Genomic DNA, 22,516 nt, shown 5'->3' on the forward strand with positions numbered 1-22,516 from the left:
TCTCTGGAGCACATTGACCACATATCAGACTTATCCACTTCCTTTTTCTGCACTTGCATAATAAAAAACCGTTTAAAACACCTTTAACCCTCTGCTGAAGGTTTATCCTGAGACTTGAACAAAAGCCCAGCCCAGGCAGGGGTTAAACAATCCTATTAATCATTCATAGACCCAAAGATTCGAGTATTGGTTGATACACAAATGCACACTTGGGATCAGGTGCTGAAAATATTACTCACTACCATCATTAAAATTCTGTTCAGCATGTAACAGAAAATGCATAAAGCTGTGGTTTCAAAGTAATTTAGAAAAAGAAAGGAGGTTCTTCAGGCATATTATGCAAGGTGTACAGATGTCCCATGAAGGAAAATGGTCCTAAAACTTTGCAATCCTGTATAGCTTTCAGATACCTTCTTTTACAATCTGTCACTTTAGGTGGACAAATCTAAAATGCTCCACTCTTAGGCTGGGATCCTGCTTTGCATGTATTGCTACCCAGTTAGATAGTAGCTTAACAGGAGTGAGAGTAGGCTAAAATGAAAAGAGATGCATTGCTCTCAGTACAAGGTGTTCATTTAGACCAGGGGTCCTCAATCGTGGTCCTGGAGGGCCGCAGTGGCTACAGGTTTCCACTTCAACCAATTTTTCAATTAGAGCCCTTTTATTTACTACTAAAGCAATACATTTTTGGGCTTAATTTTAGCTATCTTGCCTGTTATAATACAGAACCCTTAATTGCCTATTTTAGTTTTAGCAGCTATATTTAAAATTTTAATTGTTGCCTGTTAATTTAGTTAATAACAAAATGCAGATAACCAATAAACCAGCAGCTCTCCAGCCAATGTGCTTCCTTTTAAATCTGTCCATATGCACCATTAAAAGTGTGTGTTTAAAAAAAAAAATGTTTAGAAATAAATGAGAGGAGAATTGGAAGGAGCGTTAAGTTTAATTCTGTTCTAGTCCACATAATATGGATAATGTTCTCAGGTTAAGAAACTGAACAGCGCAATTACAATTTCTTTTGGATGAATGAAAGCACTAACAAAGCGGCATACAGTTAAATACTAAGTTTCAATATCAGCAAGGACTGAGTTCTAATTAGGAAACCAGTTGGAAGGAAAACCTGCAGCCGCTACGGCCATCCAGGACCGTGATTGAGGACCACCGATTTAGACTATGACTAAAGCTTTATGTTGAAGAGCTGTAGATTTCACATTTAGGCATTTATAACGCTGATGTTAAGATACTCAACTGACCGTTAAAACCTAAATATTTACTTTGATTTGGAATAACCTGTCTACATACATGACAACATAAGTATATTAGTATCTATGAACATCTTGCAGCCAACACCAAAAATAGTGTTTTCAGTGGTGAGCAGCAAAAACCATGATATTATGATCTTGGATCCTGCCAACTTACACCACTTTCTTACTTTCAACAAGTTTTAGAGTTGGGTTTCAACATAACTTCATATCAAAGTTACTGAAAAGAGTTAATGCTATTCTATGAATTAACACCTGGGTCTGGCACTAACTCTACATGCCTGGATGTAGAAATACTCAATTTTCCTTTTCATTAATTAGGTCTTACTATGCTTCTAACATTTCAAAAATATCTGACACTACTTCTCCATCTCTAGAGGTAGAAATACTACACTGTGCTTTTCATTAGTTTCCACTGAACTCCTAACACTGCATGAGTGCAACAGTAACAGTCAGATTAGGTGGCAGCACAACACTATCAATTTAAAAAAGTCTCAAATCTGTACAAACACAAGTCTTAAGTCCAGATTTCTTGCTTTTCACTGCTCCATAATTTAAAACTTAGGGAATTATTGTGGCCCTCGGATGAACTCCATAAAGGTTTTGGGGTTCAAAAATTAACCCTCAAGACAGAAGTTTCTGATCTATTGCTGTGTTGCCTTTCAATATTTATTAAACCCTCTCCCCCCCCACCCCACCCCCAAAAAAACACCCCCCCCCCCAAATAAACCAAAAAAACACCACAATAAAACTTTCACAATTGTTCTCCAAGGAACTCAAGATTTTTTTTGCCTTGAAATTTTTATCATTCAGCATGTTGCTTGCTTTGTTGGTATTAACAGAATAATTGTTACTCACAGAAGATCACAAGAAATACCTTCCTTAACTGGATCCATCAGCTCAAACGGGTATAACTAGCATGCAGCACAAATAATAAACTGTAAACTTGAGGCTTAAACGTAACAGCAGCTTTCCACTCTTGCACACCACTAATGTTTGCTTAATTTGAGATATATTATAAATGCTTCATTGTAAAACAGGAAAGCAGAAGAGTGACAAAAGCAAATGTATATCAAACAAAACACTGCCACTTTGCTTAATCATTTTTTAAAACTTGGATCAGGGGTAAAATTTTATGTAATGAAGTGCTATTGCTTGCTGTAAGTTTAATTCTACTAATCAATATAACGAAAAGGGCTGAAAAACTATGAAAATACAGTTCAAGTGTAAAAGAAGTAAGAATCAAGTTAATGAACCTTAGATTAATTCTGCATTTGACAAGCACATAGAATGTTGCACAAATTAGACAGGATAGTACTTTGTTGCAAGGGGAAATTTAGCTTTTTACAGGAGGACAAAAAAACAATAGACAACCACCACCACATACACACCAAATCAATAAATCAAGCATACTCACCTAACTCCAGCATCTCTGAACAGCAGCAGTAGAGTGACTGCCCTTGTGTGACACCATTATGTACTGTGTTCTCATCACCCCCTAGTAGACCAAAATGTTATACAGTAAAAGCTGATGCTGAGAAATGCCTTTCCTCATAACACCTCAAAAGTTCATACTTACTTCTAGGCTGCCTGACTTGAGCAACATTTTTCACTTTACGGAGCACTCAGTACTAGTGATCCCGGCTCTCTTTTCTTTCTATTATTTATTGGATTGCATACAGATTTTTTTTTTTTTCTTTTTACTTTAAGTGTTTGTTGTCCTTTATGCATAACCTCTCATGGTGAAGTCTCTAAACAGCATCAGATGATTCCCTCCCTCTCCCTCCCACCAGAACAATCTCCATACATACACCAAACATTCACACCTCTCTCATAAGCTGCTTGATGAAAGGATGGCTTAAATCAAAGTCAACACTGCAATGAGGAGAGCTTTTCTACTTTATTACAAAGTGAAGAAGCTTTAACGTGGTCAGAAAATACAAGATTGTTTCTTTTTTTTATTCTTTTTTTTTGTTTTTCCTATGAAATGCTGCTCTTCAAACAGCCAGAGTGAATAGTCTCAGTTCATATCTTCTTTGAGTCCCATCATGTTCACTTGGGTATGGATGTCCTTGGCTGCTGAAAATCTGGCCTTTTTATTATTAAACTTTAAGTGCACAGGGGTGACTCTGTGGTCCCCAGACCAGCAGTTCCAGAATGTCCTGTTTCCATGTATTGCATCCATGCACACCTCCTAAAAATGAGGTTCAGCTGGGCAAGTATTTTCCAAAATAGATGTCATATATATATATAATATATACACATTCGTACATACATATCTTTATTTATGTGATGTCCAAAAATTAAAAAAATGTACACATTTATTACAAAATTGTAACAAAGACTGGACAGTGTTTTGCTCATTCTGGAAAGATGAAGCTCAGCAGATCACAACCATGGAAAAAACATCCAGAGGTTGTGGCATTAACGTTCACTTAAAGAGTCTTGCTTAAACTAGGCAGAATTACCCTTCAAAGTCTTTCAGAGACGTGGTGGTGAAAACTGGTACCCATGAAGTTCAGCGGGATGAATAAAGGGAATAAAGTCAAAAAAAATACAGGTCACTTATCTTTCCAAGCAAAATACATGAAGTGTCTCACATTAAAAATTTTTTTTCTTTATGAATAGTGCTATAATGAACTGTAAATTTACCTTCCTTAATACTAAGCACTGTAACTGTGCTGTATTACTATTTTTTGGTTGCATTGTATGTTAAAGTTCTAAGCCTTTTTACAGACTGAAGTCTGCAAGACACCTTAACGAAAACCACACCTTGCTCCAAATATAACAAAAACAAAGGGGGGAAAAAATGAAAAAGAAAAAAAAAAAGAAAAAAGTTGGGGTGTTGGGCAGGACATATTTTGAAAGGCAGGACTATTGAAATGATGAACTCTCTTGCCTAAGTCAATTGCCAGATCCTCATGGAATAAAAACCAGGATGCCTGAGCCACATCAGTTCTGCAGTTTCAGTGAGTAATTTGCTGAGGCAGCCATACCCCTTGAACAGAAGTCTTTTAGAAGGCTTGCTGAGCTGGGTTATAGTTGAAGGTGGATGGCACATGAGGCCTTTCTTCGAGCTTGTCATATTCCAGGTGGAACTCCTGAAGGAAAAAAAAAAGAAATGCAAGACATTAACAAGGCTCTCATCTATGAAGGTAAAAATAAGTTTGATGAATGCATAAAGCATTTAAGTCATACTGAGCTCCGATGAAGGTTAACTTAGGAAAAAACAGAGGTGCTCAACACTACTGTAGAATTAAATCAACTCCTTGAAAGAACCCACCACTTCTATCACTTTCCAGCTATAGGTTTTGTAGCAGGGCTGTCAAAGTTAACACCAAATCAAAGCTATAGTCAGAACAGAATCTGGCTGGCTGCTTGTAATTAGACAACAAGCAAAAGTGAAAAGGCAGTGACACGCCACAGTCATAAATATAGAGCTTTAGATGACGATAGCTCAGTTTCACACATGCTACTGAAGTAACTCTGCTCACATTTTAAAGCCAAATAGGTGTTAATACTGCAAACCCCCCCCCCCCCCCAAATTACCTAAATACTGTCATCATCCCACACGATTCTTGTGTTTTTTCTGACTTGATTGTTATATGTGGATAGAAAACACATTTGCTTTCCCACTCATGTTAAATGGGATTACTATCTTTTCTGACTAACCCCGAATGTTGGCCCCATTATGTCAAAATGGGAGTAAACAAGTCAAGTGCCAGCCAATGATGACACATATTAATACAGTTTTAAACTAATGTTTAGCTACAATTTTTTGCAGGTGGCTTGCCTGTTGCTCTCACCAGACATTATGCTCTGATGTCTTTTTTTTTTTGTTTTTAAACTCCATGCTAATTGGGTCAAATGGCTGCTGGTAGGTTTCCTAACAGGCTGGAATGTCTAAGTAAAGAAAAGCTGATAAACAGGGTACACAGATTCAAGAAGCAAACAGGCAGAATATAGGTCAAATCCTGTTATTCTTTTTGTGGGCATAAACAAATGTTAATAGATCATCATGTTAAATGAATCTTGTTTAAACAAAATGTAAATCTCACTATAACGAATGTTGTTTTCAACCAAAAATGGCCACTGAAGATAATGCAATGAAAAAAAAACTTAATGCCAGTCCTACATTTCCGCGGCGAGTCTCAGGAAATGTGCAAAGAAAGAGATAGCCGGTTGTGAAATTTCCAGTCTTGGGAAGGCTCGGTGAGCAACATCGTGCACATAGCCAAATTGAGAGTTGGTGCTCCAAGTGTCTGTATGGGTGGTTGTGTCATGTGTGGATACTGTACTGTTCGAGTTTCATAGCACTTCTCAAAATTTTCTTTGATAAGAACAAAAACAAAAAACAAAACAAAAAAACAAACATCTACTGACTCGTTTTCATTCTTTATTTTCAGACTTGTTTTTCTATATATAAAAAACAGTTACATCTAACGTCACGTTTCATTCTGTATTTCTATTAAAAAAAGTTAAATCTAACGCCTCATTTTCATTCTTTATTTTCATACTTGTATTTCTTAAAAAGAAAAAAAAAAATGAAAAATATTTTTTGCAGTTTTAAGGCTCATTTATATGTCACACTCAGAATGCATACACACACACACACACACACACACACACACAAATCATGGCTGCCGCGCATTCCCAGCGTTCATTTGAGGCGTCCTCTTAGCACGTCCTCAGAAATTAATGCGACGCGTGCGCAAGTTGCAGTCCCAGAAAAAAGTCAGGGGGTGCAGTGTGATAAAAGTTGGAATGTTGATTATCAGTCTCTGTTTACGATCTACATGTGACAGAAAGCCGCTTTGAGGATCCTAGGGATTGATGTGCCTGCTTTGATGTTTGATGAATGGTTCGATGTGGTGAAACAAAATGGTGACATACAAATGCATTCATGGTGCTTTTATATTCAAGCGTTACATATTCCCCATCGTAATAACATGATACACTATACAACTCTCATATACCATCTTCTGTGCCGTCTTTTTCTTTTTTGCATCTTCACAAAGCAACAGAATGTATGGCGCTGTATTTGAGCCACAAAGAAAAAAATTAAGGACAAAGTGAAAAAGTATATTTTGTGATTAAGGTTTAATCTCGTAGTTTATCATTAAAGTAGACTGTCGTACACATCATCTTAAAACTGACCCAGTTGTTAATCACTACTTGCTTCTGGGGCTTCCTTCTGAACTGATAGCAGCGGCAATCAGCAATAGATCACCACACAAACACATTAAATGTATGATATTCCAACTCTCTGCACATTTAGAATCCTTAGATTTATACTTGATATTACTTTCATGATGAAATGCATTAAAGTATGTATGTTATATTTTACAGATAAATCATTAATTTCGTTTAAATAATTTTCCCCATATTTGTTGTCACAAAATTTCCATAACAACTAAATACTTTTATGGTCCCATGAGTTTTGTTATAACGGGATTCTACCTGTATACGATTGTAATGACAAGAGTTATACCCATGGGTCTTGTTTGTAAAGAAAATCAAGAGGTAGTTGTTTCTTGAAATATTTCAATCCATGCTAGGTATATATATGGTTATTTTTGGCCTTCAACAAACTGAGTTTGACACCCCTGCTATAAAATATAAAGTTCATACAAAAAATGCACTTTTTGAAGCAGTATAATTCTAACTTAATAATTACTAAATTCATTTATAATCAGCTTCAACTGATGTACAGCAATTCAAATACAATATAATTTTCAGGCTAATAAAAAGATTAAAAATCAAAGATTAAGACCCAAGCTAAATTTCTACTCTGTATAAAATTAACTTTTTGTTAAAAACCTCTAGGACAATAGGTTTTAATTAAATGATGGCTAGTCATTCAGACAGTTGAATGCCATGTTTACAGTGGTCAGCTTCATGCATATAAAATTAGCATAACAAAAAGAAGAACTATTCAGCAGCTATGGCTATAATTTATATATTTACAGGACTGAGGGGACATGCTGTACTCAATTATTTAGCAAGTAAGTAAAAGCTGGCATATCTTCAAATAAGATGGCAGTCAACAAATGCTTTTATTTTTAATTAGATTTCCTAAGCTTCTTTTTAACTTAAATGCTGAAGATCAAAAGAGCTTATTCAAGGTTAAAAAAAGTGTCTTGTTCCATTGAAATTTCAGCCTTTTCATCAACAGAATTTTAATGAAGATGTGTAGATATTTGATAACTTCTGTGTGCTTATAATATTAAACAATTTTATTGACAGAAAAAGTCTTCATTCTAAAATTAAATATTCTGTTGCTGGATCTTGTCTGAAAAAAAAAAGATTATCAACTGTAATCGAGTTATGTTCTTTAAAGTTTGTTTCAGCATTAATACAAAACATATTTATATATTCCTTTAATAAAACAGTATTGGTAAATAAATATTAGTGGAAAAAAGGTAGTGGATACTCAAACCAATACCTGTACCTTAGCTACCTTCCTCCAGTTAAGACAGTCAAAGAAGTAATATGTCCCCCTCTCATAAGAATTGGTCTTCATTGTTGGCTCCATGCCAGGTGCTCGAGTTATCCATACCCTCTCTTCTTTGTGGTACCTCCAGTCTCTGTTAAATCTAAAAACCAGAAATAATTTAGCACAAACAGGTTTTAGAGCAAATGTGAAACGAAACTAAGGAGCAGTCAATTTACTTCTTGAATTTAAAGCACTGAAAAATACAGCATGTTCTGTTGAAAATTCAAATCAAGTCTTCCTGCCTAAGTCTATGATAGTGGATTGGGAACACTGAAGGAGCATCATACAGTGCTTCTGTAGAGTACAGTCATCTCCAATTTTCAATAATATCAGCACTGACAGCTGAGTGAGTCACTCAGTGACAAAGATAGAGAATTAATCTATGACCTAGTGATAAATACAGTTCAGTGCCCACCCACAAAAAAATTCAGGTAAATTAAATCATTTGTGTACATCTGGAGATCATTCAGTCATTAATTAATACTGAATTACATGTAAATAGCTAAACACCACCTTTTTCATTTGTAAATGTAAAGTTGTTTTTATTCTTTAATTAAATCACAAACAAGAATCAACTATTAAGTGCTTATAAGTCCTAGTTTCATTGCAATACACAAACAGATCTTTATATGGGGACTAGCTTCTGATAACAGTTTTAACAGGGTTCAATATAACAGCTATATCAGACAGTCACTTTTAAAGTCAATAAGGAATAGTTCCTTGATGCCGTAATTGTGTCTGACTTCAAAAAGACAAAGGCGTAGCACTCAGAAAGCCATATATTTAACACAAAGTAAACATAATTAAATTTGCCACTCATCACAAAGGAACTTAAAGAGAGATATGAGAGACTGCTTCCTTTTAGAAACACATCTGCTTTTGAAGTACTGATGAAAGCCTACCAATTTCAGACAAGGACAAATCCCAAAGCACAACCAAATGTGCAACTAGCTTTAATAGGTCTAATACTGAATGAATTCACCATATGGGAACAAATAAGCCTGATGTGAAAACAATATGACATGTGTGCACATTAATTTATTATACAGTGAGCTCACAAGACAGAAAGAAGCATAACATAAAAGTTAAACAAAAAGATAATGGTGAAACAAGCAAAAAAAGTAAAAGGGGGGAAAAAAAACGGTGATATAACTAAAAACATGATTTGTGCAGGAAACAATTCTTTCACGCAAGCCAGCCAACTATGAGAACTTCATTTAGTTTTAAGAGCAGTTAGTTTCATTGCTTTGACATTTTATTTGCATATCTGCTTTCCCTTTTTAACAATACTGTTAAAATAATATAGCTTAAAATTTAAATTTGAAGGATGATTTTCAATACATGCGAAAAAGTTTAGAAAATTTACACCAGATTAAAGTTTAAATTTTTTTTATTTTTTATCAAACTTAATTTTAGAAATAATACTAAAAAGTGAAACACAAGCATTCTGAGATTAATAAGCATTTTTTAGTCTATAGAAAATGTACAACATTTACCTGTAAATTTAAACCTTTTACAGTTATCCGTTGTGATTCATGTGTTTACCATTTGTGGATCTGCCTAATAGCAGGTTGGTCATCAATAATTAAATGGAAATTAATTTTCCTAAGTTTTGTGACCTATTGCAGTAAGCTACAAACAATGTGTAAGCTACAAAATATAAAGAAATTTAAAAAGGTCTAGTAAATCATAAATTAAAAAAATATATGTGATATTATTTTATAGTTTATTACCATAAATATACAAAAATATATTATGTTAAATTTTGCAATAAAAAGTAAATTTTCTAAAGAATTGAGGAACTACGCAGCCCCTCTCTCTTGCCAACTCTTGAGTTTTCAGCCCTGCAGCCACAGAGAGCATAGAAACCTCCCAAAGCTTCTCCAGGCTTTCGCCCTGCTCTCTGAAGTCTGTTCAGCAGTCTGGTGCTCCACTATATACACCTTTCCCTTGATCCAGCAATCACCTTTTTAAAGTTTCCTTTTGTTTTTATTTTCTGCATTTCCATCCTGCACACTGACCCTGCCTCCTTTAGTGCTTTGCATCATACTCAGCTGGTGCCCGAGTAATTGCCATGGTACTTCCGGTTGGCAAGCGCTAGTCACCACTTGTGAAGGTACAGTGCATCCAGAAAGTATTCACAGCGCATCACTTTTTCCACATTTTGTTATGTTACAGCCTTATTCCAAAATGGATTAAATTCAATTTTTCCCTCAGAATTCTACACACAACACCCCATATAATGATATTGTGAAAAAAGTTTACTTGATGTTTTTGCAAATTTATTAAAAATAAAAAAATTGAGAAAGCACATGTACATAAGTATTCACAGCCTTTGCCATGAAGCTCAAAATTGAGCTCAGGTGTATCCCGTTTCCCCTGATTATCCTCGAGATGTTTCTGCAGCTTAATTGGAGTCCACCTGTGGTACATTCAGTTGATTGGACATGATTTGGAAAGGCACACACCTGCCTATATAAGGTCCCACAGTTGACAGTTCATGTCAGAGCACAAACCAAGCATGAAGTCAAAGGAATTGTCTGTAGACCTCTGAGACAGGATTGTCTCGTGGCACAAATCTGGGGAAGGTTACAGAAAAATTTCTGCTGCTTTGAAGGTCCCAAATGAGCACAGTGACCTCCATCATCCGTAAGTGGAAGATGTTTGAAACTACCAGGACTCTTCCTAGAGCTGGCCCGGCCATCTAAACTGAGCGATCAGGGGAGAAGGGCCTTAGTTAGGGAGGTGACCAAGAACCTGATGGTCACTCTGTCAGAGCTCCAGAGGTCCTATGTAGAGAGAGGAGAACCTTCTAGAAGGACAACCATCTCTGCAGCAATCCAACAATCAGGCCTGTATGGTAGAGTGGCCAGATGGAAGCCACTCCTTACTAAAAGGCTCATGGCAGCCCACCTGGAGTTTGCCAAAAGGCACCTGAAGGACTCTCAGACCATGAGAAAGAAAATTCTCTGGTCTGATGAGACAAAGATTGAACTCTTTGGTGTGAATGCCAGGTGTCACGTTTGGAGGAAACCAGGCATCGCTCATCACCAGGCCAATACCATCCCTACAGTGAAGCATGGTGGTGGCAGCAACATGCTGTGGGGATGTTTTTCAGCGGCAGGGACTGGGAGACTAGTCAGGAAAGATGACTGCAGCAATGTACAGAGACATGCTGTGGGGATGTTTTTCAGCGGCAGGGACTGGGAGACTAGTCAGGAAAGATGACTGCAGCAATGTACAGAGACATCCTGGATGAAAACCTGCTCCAGAGCGCGTTTTACCTCAGACTGGGGCGACGGTCTGCGATCTTTCAGCAGGACAACGACCCTAAGCACACAGCCAAGATATCAAAGGAGTGGCTTCTGGACAACTCTGTGAATGTCCTTGAATGGCCCAGCCAGAGCCCAGACTTGAATCCGATTGAACATCTCTGGGGAGATCTTAAAATGGCTGTGCACAAACTCTTCCCATCCAACCTGATGGAGCTTGAGAGATGCTGCAAAGAGGAATAGGCGAAACTGGCCAAGGATAGGTGTGCCAAGCTTGTGGCATCATATTCAAAAAGACTTGAGGCTGTAATTGCTGCCAAAGGTACATCAACAAAGTATTGAGCAAAGGCTGTGAATACTTATGTACATGTGATTTCTCAGTTTTTTTATTTTTAATAAATTTGCAAAAACCTTAAGTAAACTTTTTTCACATTGTCATTATGGGGTGTTGTGTGTAGAATTCTGAGGAAAAAAATGAATTTAATCCATTTTGGAATAAGGCTGTAACATAAGAAAATGTGGAAAAAGTGATGCGCTGTGAATACTTTCCGGATGCACTGTATGTTTGCGTCCCATACCAACCCACTCCAAAACACAGAATGTGCCACCTTTAAAAAGGAAAAATAACTAAAAATAATTCTCACCCCACCGCATTCAATTCAGAACAGGGCCCAAAACGTGTTCACCAATTTTCTCATTCTGTGAAGGATAACTGTATGCTACACAGTCACAATGTATCTAAAATTAGTTATTTTACACTTAAGATTAATTTTTAACTTTCTGCTTACACTGACTCAAAGCCACCTCTCACAACTGAAATCTCTCCAAGGTTCACAGCTCAAATAAATAAATTTTTCATGGGTCACAGCATTGGCAGTTACTGGCATAAACTAAAGTACACAATTTCACCTGGCCCTGAGCCAACTCTTGACCAGAGATTCAACGAATACCCAAATGCTACAAAACCAAAATATTTGCCCATTATTTTGCACATTAGAAAAAAACTATTGGGTATATACATATATCCTGGCATATTTTATACTCCATGAAAATATTTTAGCTTCTATTTGTGAAGATATATAATACTTATGTGAAAGGACAACATGAATTTCCTTCTATTTTTGAAAAATGTCCCCTTTAACTTAATAGCATTAATTCCCCACTTAAAGAAGCCATCTGTAGGAACAAGACCCATTTGCAGCAATTGCTCAAATCACATGATTTTGTGTGGCGCCTGCCGCGACCACAGTGTGAATCTTTTCATTGTATGACAGCCCAGATAACTGCCCCACAGTGTGGGCCAGTTTGAGTTGGAAAATGTACCCTAATCCACTACATGTCATTCTGCAGGTAGAATGGAAAAGAAAAACGCACCAATATCACATCCATGTGGTGCAGTCATTTTATGTAAAACATGTCCTGGCTCTTAGATTGAGACTTTGGAGCAGAGTGGCAGGGTAGATGCAGTGTTAGTAATGTGCTACTCATTGGGGCTTAATTTAGTATGGAGTCAGTGTAGCTGCTTGCATTCAACTGTGAAAAATACGGAGACTGTGGCAGGGTGGACATGAACAAAGATGAATATATATAAGTGGGCTTTTTGAGTATTTGAACAAATACAAAAAGCTAAAAGACTGAATTTGAGCAGCTTTATATATAAAAGAGTTTATGTGCACATAATGCATAATAAAAGAAAGTAACAGGTTTTTTTGTATTCCTGGAGAAAGCCAGTCACAAAGGGCAACTCCAAGAAGTTTTGATTATTTTTTGATTATCAAGTTTTGGAAGTGAATGCAGCTGTAACAATACAGGCCTGTAGTATAAAAAAAATGAACAAAATATTTTAAGAGTGAAATTACAGCACTTATTAATATAAGCAGTACATATTAATTAAAATGCACCACAGTAAGATATCGTTGTTAGTTTGGTTTAGCGTAATCCGACTTAGCACTTTGCTTATGTGAAGACTTGAGAAGATTAAATTTCATTTCTTTTTTGTGAATACGACTATATACAATACACAGACAATGTTTGACTTATGATTCTAATATTAACGAAAATGGAAAAAAGGTAGCCCTGGGAATAGAATATATAAAATACTATCAACACTTGTGAGGTATAAAATTTTTATGTTTAGATATTAGGATTTTTATTTATTATCATCATTCTGGAAATATTCATAGCTATTCATATCTTCAACTCTGGTACTTTTGAGAATTAATTTAACCTGGATCATAGCTTTCAGTCAGAAAGCATGTAAAGTCACCTGAAATCCGATTGTGTTGGACTGGAAGAAGGCTGGTCCAACTCATCATCCAGACTCATAAGTGGGAAGGAAGTGAAATAATTAGCTCAAAAGACATGCACATACATTTTCTGTTCCATCTGCCTAAAGATTGTTATAATTAGGAGCCAGAGCCTCAATCTGCCGAAGGACAGTTCTTTAATTTAGAATAATATAAGCCACAAACAACATTTAAATAAGACAACCTAGTTGCTGTGAAAGGCCATCAAAAGAAAATCTCAACACAAGTTAGGAGGGTACAGAATTCAAAACAATTACTAAATGCACATTAAGTTAAACTAAATGATTTGTTTTTGTTATCAAGACAGAGGAGAAAAAAGATGAAAAATAGCGGTGGTCAGGTGTGCTATGCAAAGTATGTTACCATCAGTTTACACATTATTTAAATGTGAACTTACAAAGCAGAAGCATCTGCAGTGTTAGGTAAAATTATGAAAAGTATTTGTTGACAAATGGAGACAAAAACATGAAAAATACCGAATTGAACTAATGATTATTCATTCAGCACATTTGCTTTATTAAACTGGCTAAAACTAAAAAAAAAAAAACTTGGAAAATGAAATAATAAATAAGAAGGAGACAAGAACATGAAAAATATCGAACTAAACTAATGATTAATAAAGCAACTGTGCTGAATGAATAAACTGCCTAAAATTTAAAAAAACGTGGAAAAATAAATAAGAATAAATAAGAATAAAAATTACATTTCTATAATTATTCTCTCACTACTCAAAGTAGTTTACACAGGTAGTGGGGAACCACTTTTAACCACCACCAGTGTGTAGCACCCACTTGGATGATGTGACAGCAGCCAATTTGAACCAGTAAGCTCACTACACATTAGCCATTAAAGGCATGGAAGAGACAGTTAACCAGTTAGAGACAGGTGATGATTAGGGGACCAGAATGACCAGGTCATGGTGGCCAATTTAGCCAAAACATTGGGAAACACCCTACTCTTTTCAAAACATGCCCAAGGAATCTTATCACCACAGAGTCAGAGTGTGTGCTTTCAGTCTCCTCCAAAGGATGGTGCCAATTTTTATAGCAGTGTCCCCCTCTCTGCACTGAGACATTGGGATCCACACACACAGAGTACGCACCCCCTCATGGCCTCACTAACACCTCTTCCATTATTTAAAATTTTAGCAGGACAAATCACCATAATTTTAACCACTATGGAAATGTACTTCTTCCCTTCTTCTGAACATTAAGTTCTACAAAAAAAAATGTATAATAAAACAGATTTAATGAAGAGATTTAATAAATTAAAAAAAAAAACAAAAAAAAAACATACAATTGTTTGCCATGTATTGCAGGTTACTTTAACTGCAGAACTTTTTAATCTGGAATAACTGTAAACTAAATTAAGCACACATCACCACATGATTGCCAAAGTAGCACACTACTTTCCAATTTTCACTACATTAACTGCATTTTCATAATGATAATATAATATATGCATAAATGATCTATTTAAATGTGGATTAAGAGAGGAGTGCCCCCCTCCAAAAACATCTGAATAAAAGGGTTGATTGAAATGCTTTGAGACTGACTGCACTACATTTATAGTACACCAAACATAGTACACTGTAGTTCTTTGTCTTGCACTTGTCCTATGTTTATGCATATACTGCGCCACGGACCAGGGAACTTTACTTCATGCCACTGTATGCTGCAATACTGTGTACGGATGGTATGACAAAAAAGCCGCTTGACTTATCTTGTGTGTGCTGTGGCTTTGTGGTAGTGACTGTACATCACTAGTAAGATCAGTTTCTGTTTAGTCCTGGAGATGTCTCATCAAACATTTTAACCCCTATGTTGTACTGATAGCCCCAAGTGATGTTGCATTAAGTGTGAGATTGAATTCTATATAAAGCTTGGGAAAAGTAGTCAAGAGACATTTTAAATATTTGATGCCATATGTACAGAGTACAGTGAAATTCTTACTTGCATGTGTGACCAACATGCAACACATCGCCACTCTCCAGAGCCAGGATCAGCAATAGATACTACAGAAAGACAGATAGACAGACAGATGTTGAATCAAGTATATGAGACAGTGAGTAGGACAATATTATTTATGTAGTAAAAGTATTTAAAAGATGGAAATGAAGGAAATTTATCTGATTAAAAAAATACAAAGCTGTGACCACTGCTGTGATGATGTCAATAAAATTTGCTGCTGTACATCTTGAGAAAATTTTGAAGAGTTGCAAGAAGTGTATAGAGTATGAAGGATGGTAGTTTGGAAAGGTCCTCAACTCCAAAGAATCTTCAGATGACAGATACAGTCTCAACACCTTTCAATCAACCCATGTACTTAATGGTGTTTGATACGTACAGTTCCACTGCTGCCAACAGCTGTAAAAGGTCTCCTCCATTCATGTAGTACAGGTAGAAAAGAAGATCTTCACCATATCTGGAAAGTTTTATTGCAGCCAGCTGTGTACACAAACATAAAATAAAGTGTTCAATACACAAACGTCACAATGACAGAAACATCAGTTATCAACAGGGGAAAAAAGTACTTATAAAACACATTTTTTGTTAATATCGATTGATGAAAGGAGAATTCTATAGTTTGTCTGTGTGCAACATCATATATAAGTAGTAGGAAAAATTTGCAAAATAAGAATCTAGTGTTGTAAAGAGCACAAAACACTGTCAGTGGAAAGATATATCAGGACATGATGACAAATGTGAATGTCCAGAACCACAAAATATCTTGGTTGAAGGAGACCTTTCAATTAGAGACATGAAGAAAAGTAAGAGGAAGAATGTACCGAGGCTGATAGAGTGGACTGTGGGGAGTAATCTTCAGATTACAGGAAAGCAATGATTAAGGTCTGGATGAAAACAACAAAAGTGTCATATGGGCAGGTGTATACTGAATAATGTGACTTTAGCAACTGCTGTAATACGGGCAGGTGTATGCTGAATTGTGACTTCAACAACCGCTATACTTGGGTCTTGTTCACAGGGATGGCTTCACACAGTGTTGGTCATGGAGTGAGATGAAGATGAACACTGATTTAAAAGAAAGGCTTAGTGTAAAGGTTACAGGTGTTTAGGAGCAACAGACCAATGTGACTTAGTAATGTGTTCTGAATGTTAAAAGATGATTGAATGAAGAGGTGCAAAAAGATGGCAGTGAAGGATATCAGGGTAATTGGAGGAACCAAAGACAGACATGGTGGTATCAGATGATATAAACAGAATATATCTCTCCTTAAAGAACAAGAAAAAAATTTAGGTGGATTAAGTGTGCAACAAGCTAACCTGGGTAAACCCAGAAAATCACCACTAAACCAGTGATGATGTAGATGAAAGGAACAGCTTACAATTTCATCAATGATTAAAAAGTTTTCTTTAACAAATATTTAGTTATAAAAAAAGCTAGTTATTTTAAAAGAAATTTGAAAACACAATATAGTTACACTAATACTTGAAAAAATATGCAAAGTAAAATACAAACAAGGTGTTTATTAAAATAAGAGTTTAAAAACCATCTGCATTATGTCAACAATATATAAACCAAAATATTTACTGCTAAGGATACAAGTATTATAGATTCTACAGAAACATTCTGAAATGGGGAAAAAATTATATGTTTTCCATTTGATACGATCTTCACTAGCTTTCATTCACAGCGGTCACATAATTCTGATGAATGTGTCCAAATGTCACATAACAGGGGCACACAAAGAGGCCTAAATAACCTTATATTATGGTTGGTTACTTAAAAAAAAGTATTGTGATTTTCTTGGAATTTTACCTGTCAGACATATATATTTTGCATGGATGGATAGATGGATAGATAGATGTACTATATCATTCATAGATAAGATAGATGTACTATATCATTCATAGAGAGATAGAGATAGAGATAGAGATAGAAACAGAGACTTTATTAATCCCAAGGGGAAATTCACATAGGTAAGGAATGCTCACAAAGGAAGTGAAATCTTAAATTTAGAAGTCGTATTTGACACAGATCCATTTATGGGTTACAAACAAATTTGTATCTGCAAGTTTAAAAAAATACCTTTGTAGTATAAAGAAAAAAATACTACAAATTATTTATTTATAAAATAAACATTGTTAAAATAACATTATTAGGGTGTTTATCAGTTAAATAGTGTTTTTATTTAGAATGATCCAATAAAGGTGATCTATATCACATTAAAATAGGCAGTCAGCGATGGAGAGAGAAATATATATATATTTTACTTAAGTTTTCTTCTATTTTTTCCTGCCTCTCTTACAGGCAACTTTTTGAAAACACAGAATTAATTCCACTTTTTCATCAATTATACATACAGAATTTGTAATTGTTCACAAAACAAGTTTGATATGTTATGGACTGCTTCTTGTTATTCATCCAAAGAGGCCAGCATTTATTTATAAATACGTACTCCTGTTTCAATGTTTCCATCTGTTTCACAGCTGAGCCCTTAATCAAAGGATGTTTTGGAAGATTCTTGATTAGGACAGCTTAATCATCGATCAAAATACAATCTCTCTCTCATTTTATGTGCACATTCAGTAGTTCAGACTCAAATACGTTTTAGAGCACAGTTGCTGAAGATACTTTGCTGCATCAAGTCTTGTTATGACATGTGTAATGTAACCTTTAAGTCATCCTGCTCTTTTCAATTCATGCAGTCAAAAAGAAACTGGCATAAAATGAGACTTTCTTCAATGTATCTTTCTCAGTTTGCTTCGTTTTTGAGATAGGAGAATTTACTCTATTAACTTTAGGCTACACTTTAGCCAATATTCTTTTTTAATGTCAACAGAAATTACTGTAAATAAATCTGCCTTTGCCAGTCTCTTAAGCACTGAACCTTCCATAGCATACTCTTATTATTACTATTACTTCTTCGCATAATAAAAAGTTTGAGGTATTAAAAAGGAGTGTTTCACAGTTGTGGGTATTATTTATCCAAAGATAATTAAGCAAGAGAACTGGAATCCTAAAATACTTGATGTTGTGTTTATAAACACTGTATCAGATATAAATTTCTGCTTTAGTGGGACCTCAGACTGAACAGACTAAAAGCAATAGGAGGGAACTTACAGCTGAAGTCCTATATCTGCAGCTGTGCTCCAGGACAAAATCTGTCCTTTAGAGAATAACTTAAAGCAAGATCATTAGCATGCAGGTCAACCAGTGTTGATAATTACTTTTTTTTGTTATAAATATGTGGGTTGGCCAAGAGCAGCATAACCAAGAAACACTGAACTGTTCAAATAGTGAATCTAATGCGCATTAAATATATGAGAGAGAAAAGACAAAAAGATCTAAAAAGTACCTGGGAGTTTTAAAAACCTAAATAAAATTCTTTTAAACTTCATATGAAGGTGGCAATGATACTGGGATGTGTGGTGCTAAATATAAGAAAGTAGGAAGGGGCAGAAAAAAAAACTTTGCCAAACCTAACATACCAAATAGGCTAACAGATGGACGTCCTTGTATTTTTGCCAAACTGAATCAAGATGCACTACTGGACTAATAAGCTATGCACTAGTGTTCAGAAAAAGACCAAAACACAGACATATACTAAAAACCCTGATAAATCTGTGAAAGCATTTGTTAATTTAGAAACTTTAGTCTTCTCTTTAAATCTTACCTTATCCCTTATGTGAATGTTTGTTAAATACTCGGATGGTACATGGAAGTCTAAAACAATACAGAAAAATAGCTCAGTGCACAAATACAGTAAACACAGGTGAAGTATTGCAGTCTATAACTTAAAGCACATTCCTCCTACCTATATCTTGAGGTCGACAGGGCGCAGATGCCCAAGGTGATGCAAATTTGGGATAAAGGTTTCTGCAGAAGAATAAAAAGAATACATCTGAGCTGAATGCCATGACACACTGAGGGATCAATCTGTTCTTTACTACAGAATACTACAAAAAATTGGATCAGCTTCTTGTAATAAGAACAAGCAGTGCTTTGTACCACAAGTAATTATTTTATGCACCTTTATAAAAATAGAAACACCTCTTTAACTCTAATCACAGTCATCAATGTCAAAACTACTTAAACAGGATAATGCTGAAATACCCACATACACATGTATGTATACACATATACTTACATATATACACAAACATATATAATTTATGCACACATATATACACACTGTGTATATATACACACACACACAGACAGATGTGGACAGAGCTGTCTCCACGAAAAACAACCCCCGCCCCCAGATTGTCTCTGAAATAACTTGCAACTGACAAAAGTAATTGGCACCCATCATTGCTTATTCCATATTTAGCAAAAATCACTTTGCTTTAGAGTTTTGAATAAATAGAATATTTCAAATAATAACACAAATGGAAATGGCATGAACAACAATGATGGGACCCTTCACCTATTATTTAGCTGCACAATCCTTAGAGTCAAATCACTATAAACAAGCGATTTCTTGAGCGGTGTCAGCTCTGAAAGGTGCCTTCTCCAGAGACGGCATGTTTCAGTTATTTTCACAGGTGTTCAATAGGATTCAAATCAGGGATCATAGAAAGCCACTTCAGAATATTTCAATATTTTGTTCTTAGCCATTTTTGGGTGCATTCAGCTCTGTGTTTTTGGCCATTATCCTGTTAGAGGATCCATGACCTGCAACTGAAACTGGTTTCTGACACTAGACAGTATGTTTTGCCCCAGAATGTCTTGATAGTCTAAAGATTTCATTATTCTCTGCACAGACTCAAGACACACTGTGCCAGATAAAGCAAAGTGTTCCCAAAACACAACTGAGCCCTCCTCCATGCTTTGCAATAGTTATGCTGTTCGTTTCTTTGTAAGGTTCATTTTTTTATCTATTGACAAAGAGTGAATGCAAATTGTCAAAAAGCTCCAGTTTTGTCTCATCTGTTCAAAGGATAAATTCTAGAATTGCTTTTTTATGTTTTTCTTTCAACAGTGGATTCCTCCTGGGTCTTGTTCCTTGAAGCCCATTGTCAATCAAACACAGACAGACAGTACGATCAGACACTGACGGACCTTGACCTTGGAGTTCTGCTTGTATTTAATTGAAGGGGATTGATTTTCCCTCTAGTTGTTGCTTCCTAGGAGATTGGACTTTAAACATCTTAGTGATTTTTGCAATTGTTGTCACAGGAACATCAAGCTGCTTGGAGAAGGTCTTCTAGCCTTTGCCTTTAACATGCTTGCCTATCATTTTTTTCTGATGTCCTTGGAAAACTCTCTTCGTTGTTTACTCCATGTTCAGTATGGGACATACATTGATACTAAACAGCAGATGATTGAAGACACGTATGATGCTAATTAAAGAAAATTATGATGCTATGATGCTAGTTTGAAAAACCATTATAATCCAATTTTTTATGTTGATTTCTTAGGGGGTGTATTTATGTGTAAGTCAAGGCTTCAGTTTTTTTTTTTTTTTTAATTTATGAAACATAGAAATTGTTCAAAATATACCAAGGCAAACAATGTTACAACAAACACAAGAAACACAATAACTTGTTTTCTGCAAAAATAAATAGCTTCCCCACACATGGAAACACATCCATCCTCTTGCCACCAGACCCTGCCTGTCCTCCCAGTAAGACTGAGATGTGTTTACTGTAGTAAGTGCACAGAATTAGTGGACTGTTACCATTAGCAATGTAAAAGGTCATAGAAAATTTCTCTGTCTACCCTGAACCAGCCAGAACCCAACAAGCCATGTAAAGTCCATCACCAGTGAAGCTAAACTAAAGAACTAGGCTCAAATAACACCTTCTCTGGCAAGGTACCTACACAGTGTAAGTATTTTAGTTTAAACACAAGACACCCCTAAGATTTTAGGAATAACAATCCCAAAAAGCTATTACAAAACTAGAGCGCATTTTCCTCTTCTTTCTCTATCATTTCCAGAATTAACTATGGTTAAATATTCATCTGTGATCTAGTAAAATAATCTTAAAAACACTACAAAAAAAGAATAATAAAATATTGATATGAGCACTATTTTCCATCTTTATGGAAAATAGCATTTATAGGAACTTAAATGATGAACTACAAAGTTAGCAAAATTGACAAACTTTATATGAATAATCTCCAATAAAGCAAAGTAGGCCTGAAGAGTACTACATGGTAGAAAGAAGAGTGAATGAGATGGTAAATGCCAAAAATAAATACTGTACTTACTCTGGAGAATTGAGATTGAGACCTAGTGTTGTCAAATCGCTGCCTAATGCAAGGTGCACCATTCCAGGGTCTGTTTCGGCTGCCCGGATGAATGTTAAGAGCCCAATCATTCCAAACTGATCTGTTACCATCCCTGAAGGAATGTTTGTTACCCGTCCTGGAGATATAAAATGACACAATTAAAGTAATGAATTACTATACTAGAAAGACAAGTTTCAAATAACAACCAAAACGTAAATATTACAATTATTTTTGATATTGTCACTCACCATCAGGTAACACCTGAATCCCTTTCTTTTGCTGGTTGTTGTTTTGCGCTGTAGAACTTTTGTCCCCGGGAAATTTGGGCCCATCCGTACTAGATGTATTCTTGCTCGATGAACTCAAACTCTAAAAAATAAAACCAAGAGAGTGTGCCTAAGTGGTAAGAGGTAAATGCTTAGAGATTTACTTAGGAACAACCTTTTTAATTATACATATGCTCAAAACATCTGTCACTCTGGCTTTTTCAAATGTTTATTACCTCTTTTACACTATATACCTTTTTTTGTTTTGTCAGAGGAGCACAGCCATAAAAAGATTAGGTTTATGGGATCGTTGGAGGGTGAAGCTTTGGAGGGCCCCAAAACCTGACTGTTATGGAATCTTCCTGAAAGAATCATGCGAGAAGCAAGCTGGAATTTGTTCCACGTTTTCAATCATTATCATTAGGAAAAGACCACACTTTTGAAATGCATTCCAATTCCAGAAAGTCACAGCTGAGCTCCTCAATCCACCCCAATGAAGCTTGCGTGCAAACAAAAGAACTCTAGATTCCAAACTATTTTAAACATTATGGACATTTCTCCTCTACCTCATAGGTAGAACAGGAATGCTGATTATAGCTTTCCACTTGAACATGGTAATGCAATGGGCCAAAAATATTGAATCAGCTGTTTGGCATTTACTTACACAAGCTCCAAACCATATAGTGATTGCTCCTGCATTTTTACTCCA

The 22,516-nt window shown here is 35.7% G+C and overlaps 2 protein-coding genes across 4 annotated transcripts in view; one reads left to right on the plus strand and one right to left on the minus strand.

Moving 5' to 3' along the window:
• The window catches only part of LOC114665320 (gastrula zinc finger protein XlCGF57.1-like), an 895,535-nt gene that overhangs the window by 376,046 nt on the left and 496,973 nt on the right, over positions 1–22,516 (plus strand). The window lies entirely within an intron of this gene.
• cnot2 (CCR4-NOT transcription complex, subunit 2) overlaps positions 3,147–22,516 on the minus strand; it is a 141,459-nt gene continuing 122,089 nt past the window's right edge. The window contains exons 9-15 of one of the 3 annotated variants that reach the window (XM_028821128.2): positions 21,790–21,910; positions 21,521–21,677; positions 19,119–19,180; positions 18,978–19,027; positions 15,686–15,786; positions 7,726–7,861; positions 3,147–4,366 (exon numbers count right to left, since the gene is read on the minus strand). In XM_028821128.2, the coding sequence (XP_028676961.1) occupies positions 4,280–4,366; positions 7,726–7,861; positions 15,686–15,786; positions 18,978–19,027; positions 19,119–19,180; positions 21,521–21,677; positions 21,790–21,910 (714 nt within the window). In that variant the 3' untranslated portion in view covers positions 3,147–4,279. Of the gene's footprint in view, positions 4,367–7,710; positions 7,862–15,685; positions 15,787–18,977; positions 19,028–19,118; positions 19,181–21,520; positions 21,678–21,789; positions 21,911–22,516 lie in introns of all 3 variants that reach the window. The other 2 variants (XM_028821122.2, XM_028821127.2) reach the window with 2 other exon arrangements.

The sequence above is a fragment of the Erpetoichthys calabaricus genome, chromosome 1 (genome assembly GCF_900747795.2).
Source record: "Erpetoichthys calabaricus chromosome 1, fErpCal1.3, whole genome shotgun sequence".
NCBI classification, from domain to species: Eukaryota; Metazoa; Chordata; class Cladistia; order Polypteriformes; family Polypteridae; genus Erpetoichthys; species Erpetoichthys calabaricus.